The 9565-nt window shown below is 55.6% G+C and overlaps 1 protein-coding gene across 1 annotated transcript in view; it reads left to right on the forward strand.

Moving 5' to 3' along the window:
• The window catches only part of EHD2 (EH domain containing 2), a 21413-nt gene that overhangs the window by 5525 nt on the left and 6323 nt on the right, over nt 1–9565 (forward strand). The window contains exon 4 of the mRNA XM_017500428.2: nt 5046–5458. Within this exon, the coding sequence (XP_017355917.1) occupies nt 5046–5458 (413 nt within the window). The remainder of the gene's footprint in view (nt 1–5045; nt 5459–9565) is intronic.

Consider the following 9565-nt stretch of genomic DNA (forward strand, 5'->3'; position numbering starts at 1 on the left):
CTGGACTCCTGGGTCTGAGGGAGGGGGGTCTGAGGGTCAGGACTCCTGGGTCTGAGGGAGGAGGGCCTGGGATCTGGACTCCTGGGTCTGAGGCAGGAGGGGCTGGGGGCCTGGACTCCTGGGTCTGAGGGAGGAGGGCGGGGTCTCCGCTGGGATCTGGGCCTGTGTCCTCTGGCCCTGGCTGGCGGGGCAGCTGCCTGGAGCTAGTGGAAGCCGTGACTGCTCGGTGCTGGCTGGCGCTGATGGGTGGGGGAGGTGTGTGGGTGACCACGTGGTGGGAGTGGGCAGGAGCGGCGTGTCTGGGCAGTCAGTTAGAATGGGAAGGGAGAGGTGAAGAGGGACGGGGATTCCGAGGCAATGAGGCAGCAGTGCGGGGAGACACAGGCCCAGAGGCGAGGCAGCGCCCTGGCAGGGGAGGCTGGGCCCTGGACCTCCTGGCTCTGCGTCGGGGCCACAGATGGGGCTGAGAAGGGGATGGGAGGGGAATCTGGGTGGGGGCCAAGGCCGGGCCTGGAATTTATAAACAGCTGCGCGAGGAGAGCGGGGGATGGATTCCAGCAGGGGCCTCCGGGTGCGCCGAGCCCCACCGCCGTCCCCGCCCAGCTCCGCATCTGTGGCCCCCACCCCCCACGGCCTTGGAGGCCCGGAACTGGGGCAAAGGAGGCGGCCATGCGGGGCAGAGGGCATGGGAGGCCCCAGCAAGGAGGCTGGGCCCGGGGTGCAGCGGGGGCGCCGGGGGTGAGCGTGTCCCTGGCCTCCGTCCAGAGGCCCCACGGGAGAAAGGCAGGAGGCAGCTGCAGAAACCATTGGGAGGACGCGCTGCCTGCCAAGGGGTGGATCCTGGGGCTCCCACCGCGGGGCCTGGGACTGGGGCAGCGGGGCTGATGGAGCGGCCCTCTCAGCCAGGGCAGGGGTGCGGGCAGGGGGCGTGGGGGGTGGGGAACGGGGTCTCCTTCCCTGGCCTTGAGGGCAGAGGAGGAGGGGGAGAGAGTGCCCATCTGTTGGTGTGTGTGTGTGTGACTTGCTGCATATCTTGGGAAAGTGTGTCATTGTGAGTGTACAGCTGGGTGTGGTGGTTCCTCGTGTTTGCGTGGACGTGCCTCACCGGAGCCATGGCTCTGAGGTTGTGTGACTTCAAATTGTGTACATGCCTCTGCGTGCATGTGTGTGTGTGCCTATGATTGTGGCTGCATAACTTTGTTTTGTCTGCTTTTGCGGCAGCCTCCCTCTGTCGCCCAGGCTGGAGTGCCGTGGTGCGATCTTGGCTCACTGCAACCTCCGCCTCCAGAGTTTAAGTGATTCTTCTGCCTCAGGCTCCTGAGTAGATGGGACTACAGGCGCGCGCCACCACGCCCGGCTAATTTTTGTATTTTTTTTTTTTAATAGAGACGAGGTTTCATCATGTTGGCCAGGCTGGTCTTGAACTCCTGACCTCAGGNTGTGGTGTGTGCGTGTTTAATGTCTTAACAGTTCTACAGGACAAAGAGCTGGTGATCCCTAAAGATCTTTTCTTTCTTTCTTTTTTATTTATTTTTTTGAGACAGAGTCTCGCTCAGTCACCAGGTGCCAGACTGGAGTGCAGTGGCACGATTTTGGCTCACTGCAACCTCCACCTCCCAGGTTCAAGCAATTCTCCTACCTCAGCCTCCTGAGTAGATGGGACTACAGGCGCGCGCCACCACGCCCGGCTAATTTTTGTATTTTTTTTTTTTAATAGAGACGAGGTTTCATCATGTTGGCCAGGCTGGTCTTGAACTCCTGACCTCAGGTGATCCTCCTGTTTTGGCCTCCCAAAGCGCTGGGATTACAGGTGCGAGTCACCCCACCTGGCCTGCTGGATGACTTTGTGTGACTCTGATGGGCTGTGTAGGACTATGAGAGACTTTGTGTAATTGTATGCAACTGATTCTGTCCCTATAAACTGTTATATTGTGAAGTATGTGTGTGTGTGTGAGAGAGAAAGAGATACTGTGAGATGCACGATCACAGACACAGACACCCATATGTACAGATAGTCACGGAACGCAGTTCACACCCACACAGACACAACCACACGCAGATAGCCTCCCATGCCCTCCCAGACCCAAAGGCACCCACACAGACACAACCACACATAGTTACACAAAAGATACACTCCTGCACACACATATTCTCACATACACAACGCCACACAGGAGCACACAGCTGTGTCCCGAGATACAATCATAGCAGTGGGTGTGCAACATCGTAGCTCTGAGGGTGTGTGACTTCAAATTGTGTACATGCTTCTGTGTGTGTGTGTGCACGCGCGCATCTGTGCAGGTCCCAGATTGTGAACACGGGTGTGTCTGGGAGCCAGCATCTTGTAGTACTTGGCTATAGTTGTGTCCGGGTGTGTGCCACTGTGTGTCTGTGTGTGTGTGTGTGTGTGTGCGTGCGAGCTCCTGTGAGACTGACTCTTTGTGTAAGATCTGTGAACACACGTGTGTGATTGTGGCACAGTAAATCCCTCCAGTCTAGGCTCTGATGCTTTTATTTATTTATTTTCTGCTACTTTTGTGGGACCTTGGGCAAGCCGCTTAACCTCTCTTTGCCTCAATTTTCTTATCTGCAAAATGAGAAAACATATAGGCCGGGCGTGGTGGCTCATGCCTGTAATCCCAGCACTTTGGCTGAGGCGGGCAGATCATCTGAGGTCAGGAGTTCGAGACCAGCCTGGCCAACATGGTGAAACCCTGTCTCTACTAAAAATACAAAAATTAGCCAGGCGTGGTGGCACGTACCTGTAATCCCAGCTACTCGGGAGGCTGAGGCAGGAGACTCACTTGAACCTGGGAGGCGGAGGTTGCAGTGAGCCGACATCGCTCCACTGCACTCCAGCCTGGGCAACAGAGTGAGACTCTGTCTCAAAAAACAAAAACCACAATGGGAATGATAACACTGGCAGCCTCATAGTTGTCCTAAGGGTTAAATTAGTTAAAAAACATACAAAGCACTTAGAACGGTATGTGTGCACACAGTAGGTGCTATGGAAGTGCCGGTGATGCCTGTTTTTCTCGGGCGAGTGCCTTCGTGGACCCTTCCTGCCACGTCTCCCATCCCACACTGACTCAACCCCTCTCCCTCCTTCCCTCCCTGCCCCATGAGACACACTTTCCAAATCTGGTCCAGTGTGTGTGTTTGCGGAGACACCGGGAGGGGGAGGAGATCCAGCTGCTGTCCCTCCAGTGACCTGGCCCTTCCTCCCCCAAACAATGCCCCCCCATCTGAGCCCCTGTGACTCCCTCAAGGAGGCTGCTTCCCCCCCAGGCAGGATGGGCACGATCACCAGCTCTCCAGAGGAGCATAGAGACCCAGGGGGCTCCTCTTCTGTCCCCTCTTACCTCTGTGTCTTGAGTAAGTCCCCTGACTTCTCTGTGCCTCAGTTTCCTCATCTGGAAAATGGGGTCAGAACAGTGCCCACCTCCTGGGGTTGTCCTGAAGAGTCACTGAGTGAGTTCCATCTGGAGGGCATGAAGTCGATAATTCGGTAATTTGGGCGGCTCACTGTTCTGCTAGTTAACTCTTTGTCCTCCAGCTCCGCACTCTGCATTCCCTCTTCCAGGAAGTCCTCCCTGAACCCCCAGGCTGGGAACTGGGTCAGGCACTGGCCCCGGGCTCCCACAGCTCCCTGGGTCCCCCTGCCCATCCCAGCCTGATCACTTAGGGGCCAGGTCTGTGTCCCCAGTGGGCTGAGATCTATAAGGACAGGGCCGGGACTGCCTCAGCCTCCACACACACGGCAGGTAGCGCAGGAGGTGCTTCCTGAGTGGATACCCCTGGGTGATGTCACCATGACTTGCTGAGCGCTTACTGTGCATCCAGCACTGTTTTTAAAAAACAGTTTCATTGCGGTTTAAGTAACGCGCCACAAAAGCTCAACCATTTTTTTTTTTTTAAAGGGACAAGGTTTGCTCTGGCGCCAATTAACATTTGCTATGGCGAGAGCCCAGTGGTCCAGCATGAACTCCAGTTGCTGGATCGTGGGGAGATCCAACAGGTCCTGGAGAGAGGAGTTGGGGTGATAGAGGCGTGTGGCAGGCTGGGGGCTTCCACAGGAGCACAGGGGGATCTCTCGGGAAACATGTCTGTATTTTTTTTCTTTTTTACAACATGTCTGTATTTTTAACAACCTACGCATACATACCCAACCACTAACATCTGCCTAATGAATGAGCGAATGAAAAAATGAACACTCCTGCCTGTAATCCGAACGTTTTGGGAGGCAGAGGCAGGAGGATCGCTTGAGCTCAAGAGTTTGAGGGCAGGCTGGGTAACATAGTGAGACCCCATCTCTACAAAAAAGAAAAAAAAAGAAGAAAAACCCAAAAACCAAAAATTAGCCAGGTGTGGTGACACACACCTGCAGTCCCAGCTACTGGGGAGGCTGAGGTGGGAGGATCGCCTGAGCTCTGGGAGACGGAGTTTGCAGGGAGGCGTGATACCGCCATTGCACTCCAGCAAAAGAAAAGGAGGATGGACAGGGTGCGGTGGCTCACACCTGTAATCCCAGCACTTTAGGAGGCTGAGGCTGGCAGGTCACAAAAGTCAAGAGATTGAGACCATCCTGGCCAACATGGTGAAACCCCGTCTCCACTAAAACTACGAAAAACTAGCCGGGCGTGGTGGCGCGTGCCTGTAATCCCAGCTATTCTGGAGGCTGAGGCAGGAGAATCGCTTGAACCTGGGAGGCGGAGGTTGCAGTGAGCCTGAGATCGCGCCATTGCATTCCAGCCTGGCGATGGAGTCAGACGTCATCTCAAAAACAAAAGAAAAAAAGCAAAGGTGGGGTGACTGCCCCCTGTAGCCAGATGGCTTGAGGGGCTGGGGCCAGAGAGAGGGAGGAGATTCTGGGGCCTGGGAAGCCAGAGCAGGGTACCCACTGAGGACGTTGGCTCTTTTGCCCAGACAGGATTTGAACAGCCAACTACGTGAACATCTTTACAGTCCAATATGCAAGAGAATGGCTGGAGGGAGGGGGTCTGACTTCTGCCCTTTGCGCCCCTGTCTCCGCACTCTCTCGCCAGGCTACGACTTCCCGGCCGTGCTGCGCTGGTTTGCGGAGCGCGTGGACCTCATCATCCTGCTCTTCGACGCGCACAAACTGGAGATCTCCGACGAGTTCTCCGAGGCCATCGGCGCGCTGCGGGGCCACGAGGACAAGATCCGCGTGGTGCTCAACAAGGCCGACATGGTGGAGACGCAGCAGCTGATGCGCGTCTACGGCGCGCTCATGTGGGCGCTGGGCAAGGTGGTGGGCACGCCCGAGGTGCTGCGCGTCTACATCGGCTCCTTCTGGTCCCAGCCCCTCCTCGTGCCCGACAACCGGCGCCTCTTCGAGCTGGAGGAGCAGGACCTCTTCCGCGACATCCAGGGCTTGCCCCGGCACGCCGCCTTGCGCAAGCTCAACGACCTGGTGAAGAGGGCCCGGCTGGTGCGGGTGAGTCGTCCCGGGGGCTGGGCGCGCATTCTGGGAGGAGGGCGCAGGGTGAGCCCCTGCCTTTCCTCGGTCCTCGCCTACCAGTGCTGCGAGGCCCTGACTTACTAGTGCCCAGATCAGTTTTCTTGAAGTTGGGTCATTCCGGCGCGGAGTGGAGCGGGGAGGGGAACTGCAGGCAGGCTCATTCCTCCGCCGCTCCATTTCTGTGTCAAATCCGTGGCTCCCTGGCTTTGCTGTCCTGATATTCCTTCTCTTCGTTCTTCTCCTTCTCCTCCTCCTCCTTCCTCCTCTTCCCCCTTCCTCCTCCTCCTCCTCCCTTCTTCTAATGCTCTCTCCCTTCCTCCCTCCTCCCTTTCTCCTTCCTTCCATCCTCTTTTCTTCCCTCTTCTTCCTTTTTTTTTTTTTTTTTTAAGATGGGGTCTTGCTCTGTTGCCCCGACTGGAGTGCAACGATGCAATCCCAGCTTACTACAGCCTTGAACCCCAGTGCTCAAGCGATCCTCCCTCCTCAGCCTGCCTCAGGTAGCTGGGACCAGAGGCACATGCCACCACACCCGGCTAATTTTTTATTTTTCATAGAGACGGGGTCTTGCTATGTTGCCCGCGCTGGTCTTGAACTCCTGCCCTCAAGTGATCCAACTTCCTTAGGCCTTCCAAAGTGCTGGGATTACAGGCATGAGCTCTATTGAATTTTTGAGATTCCTATAAAATATAGACATGCCAATACTCATTATTCTACCCTCCTTGTTTATTTTTTGACAATTTATAAGATTGTGGCTCAAAGGTTCCCAAGTTCATTGGTTTATTCCACAAATATTTCTTTTCTTCTTCTTCTTCTTCTTTTTTCTTGAGACGGACTTCCATTCTCGTTGCCCAGGCTGGAATGCAATGGTGTGATCTCGGCTCACCGCTACCTCCACTTCTGGGGTTCGAGCCATCCTGCCTCAGCCTCCCGGGTAGCTGGGATTACAGGCACACACCACCATGGCTGGCTAATTTTGTATTTTTAATAGAGAAGGGGTTTCACCATGTTGGTCAGGCTGGTGACTCAAGGTCCAACTCCCTACCCGAGGTAATCTGCCCGCCCTGGCCTCCCAAAGTGCAGGGATTACAGGCGTGAGCCACTGTGCCCCACCCACAAATATTTCCTGAATGCTTTCTGTACGCATGGTTCTGGCACTGTGGATGGAGGGAACACTGTTGCTGTTTTCCTTTCTTTCTTTCTTTCTCTTTCTTTCTTTTCTTTTCTTTTCTTTTCTTTTCTTTCTTTTTTGAGATGGAGTCTCGCTCTGTCGCCCAGGCTGGAGTGCAGTGGCACGATCTCGGCTCACTGCCACCTCTGCCTCCCAGGTTCAAGCAATTCTCCTGCCTCGGCCTCCTGAGTAGCTGGGATTATAAGTGCGCGCCACCACAGCCTGGCTAATTTTTTTTTTTTTTTTTAAGACGGGGTTTCACCATGTTGGTCAGGCTGATCTTGAACTCCCAACCTCAGGTGATCCGCACGCCTTGGCCTCCCAGAGTGCTGGGATTACAGGCATGAGCCACCGCGCCTGGCCTAATTTTTGTATTTTTAGTAGAGATGGGGTTTCACCATGTTGGTCAGGCTGGTCTCAAACTCCCGACCTCAGGTGATCTGCCCGCTTCGGCCTCCCACAGTGCTGGGATTACAGGCATGAGTTACCTCACCCTGCCAATCAGGGCTCTTGGAATTCTTTCACTGATTTATCCCCAGCGCCCGGAACAGAATTGGTGCTCTGTAAATATTTATTGAATGAATGACATTGAACAAAATCTCCTCTATGCCTGGCCTGGTGTTGGGTGGTGCGGGGACACAGCGGTGACCACTGTGGTTCCAGCTCTGTCCTGCTCGGGCTTAGGACTGTCCCAGTCCTAATAATGAAGGCAGTTCCAGGGCTCTGTCCTGGCTGGGGCTCCTGGAGAGAAGACAGATCCATCCCCAGACAATGATGTCGCAGTGTGGTCAGAGCTGGGGCCGGTAGCTCGGGGAGTCAGAGAGGGCTTCTTTGGAGGAGAGGGCATCTGAGGGACGACATCAGTGTTGATCCCAGTGTAGACAGTGTGCAGAACTCGATTAGAGGCTGAGGATGTGGTTGAGATCAGACCACAGGAGGTGGTGTGGGCTGTGTCAGGGAATCTGTGCTTTGTCTTAAGGGCATTGGGTAGCCACCGAAGGGTTCGGAGCAGGAAAAGGAGATAATTAGACTCAAGCTACCTTTTGGAGGGTGGATTCAAGGCAGGTGAGTTTAGGGGACTCCTGACCAGGGAAAAGGCTGGAGGTTCCTGGATCAGGACAGGCCTTGGGGAAGGAGAGGGGGAAGGAGAGGGCCGGTTCCAGAATGATTTTGGAGGCGGAATGGAACATTCACAGGGGACGCTGCCAGGGTGGAAGCAGGGCAGGAAGCTGGGCAGGCAGGGAGGCCCAGAAGGTTCTGGGGGGTGGGTGGAGGAGCCTGAGGTGTTGGTTTAAGGAGCAGGGAGAGTGGGTGAGTCAGAGTCCCCACCCCCACCCCAGGAATCCTCCTTCAAAGGGAGCGGCCCCGTGTGGACCGAGCTGCCACTCCTGGAACTTCGGAATTCACCTTGCGCTCCTCCGCCCACGCGGCTCTGGAGCGTCCGTCTCTCTTTTTCTGTCTCTCTATCAGTCCTCTTCCTACCTCTCTCTCAATCTCTTTCTTCTCCATTTTGACCTTCTCTTTATCCTAACTCCCTTTCCTTCTCTTCCTCCCCCTCTCTGTCTCCTCCTGTCTCTCCATCTCTCCCCCCGCCCTCTCCCTGCCTTCCTCCTGGTCTGGCTCAGATTTCCCTAGGTTCGTTCCTGCGGGTCCCTTGGGGGGATCTGGAGCCCAGGGCCCAGGGACAGAGGGGCGGGGCCGGGCCAGACACCTGGTGCCCCCGCCAGGCTGGAGGCGGCTCCGGAAACCCAGACAAACCCCGGTGTCAGGGACCCAGCCCCGGCCCAGGCCGCCCTCCCACCTTATCTCTTCCTGGCACCTTCCCCTGCTTCCTCTCTGGAAAAGCCATCAGCGCCCTCCCGCCTCCCCGCCTCTGGTCCCCATGGAGCCGCCCCTCGGCCCCGCCCCCTGGCCCCATTGGCTCGCTCTGGCAGGTCCCGCCTCCAGCCCGGCCACACCCTTGCCGTGATTGGTCCTTCAAACCCATAGGCACTTCCTCCCCCTCTTCCTGCAGGTTCATCCGTGGCTCCCCAGTGCCGCTCAGGACACAGGAGCCTGGCATTCAGTGTCTGCTGTGACCAAGGCCCACTGCCCCTCCCCTCACCTCTGCTCCTCACGTATGAGTCTGCCACACTTGGTCGCCACCAACAATAGCCCCACTGTTAACTTCCCCTGGTGCTCTCCTTCAAAGCTACCAGGCCCTCTGGGACTCCCTGGGAGGAGGTAATCGCCCTCCTCCCAGTGCCTCAGTTTCCCTGTCTGTACGATGGAGGGTGTGGACGAGTCCTCTGGCTCTAGGGCTTTCGGTTGAAGTGATAGCTGCTAGAAGGGGCGATTTTATGACGTCAAGGCCAAGATCTTGGAAGGGTCAGATTCTAAAGAGGCCAAGATGCCCTGAGCCGTCAGACCAAGCTCCCCGCAGTGGCCGAATGACATTGGGGGCGTGCAGCACTCTACTAGACTCTGGAGCTACAGCAGGGAACAAAGATAAATTCCTTTTCTCGTAGAATTACTTTTTAGTGGGGAAGCAGACATTGAGCAAATCAATGGTTATAAAGAAAAATGAAGCAGAGGAAAGAGGGGCTGACGAGGGACTATTTTAGGGCGGTCTGAAGGAGAGGAAGGGGTGAGCCAAGTGGCGATTGGGTGGAAGAGCAGTGCCTGTGGCGAGAACAGTATGTGCAAAGGCCCTGGGGCAGCCATGTGCTTGATGTGTTCGAACTGAGAGCCCAGCGGGGCTGGAGACAGGGCGGTGGTGGACGGTGGACGAGATGAGGATTTAGAACCAGCTAGGGGCCACCAGCATTCTCAGAATTCTAAATCTGTGATTCTTTAAAAGAATTTTTTTTTTTTTTTTTTTTTTTTTTTTTTTTTTTTTTTTTTTTTTTTTTTTTTTTTTTTTTTTTTTTTTTTTT

This window comes from Cebus imitator, unplaced genomic scaffold (assembly GCF_001604975.1).
Source record: "Cebus imitator isolate Cc_AM_T3 unplaced genomic scaffold, Cebus_imitator-1.0 Scaffold266, whole genome shotgun sequence".
NCBI classification, from domain to species: domain Eukaryota; kingdom Metazoa; phylum Chordata; class Mammalia; order Primates; family Cebidae; genus Cebus; species Cebus imitator.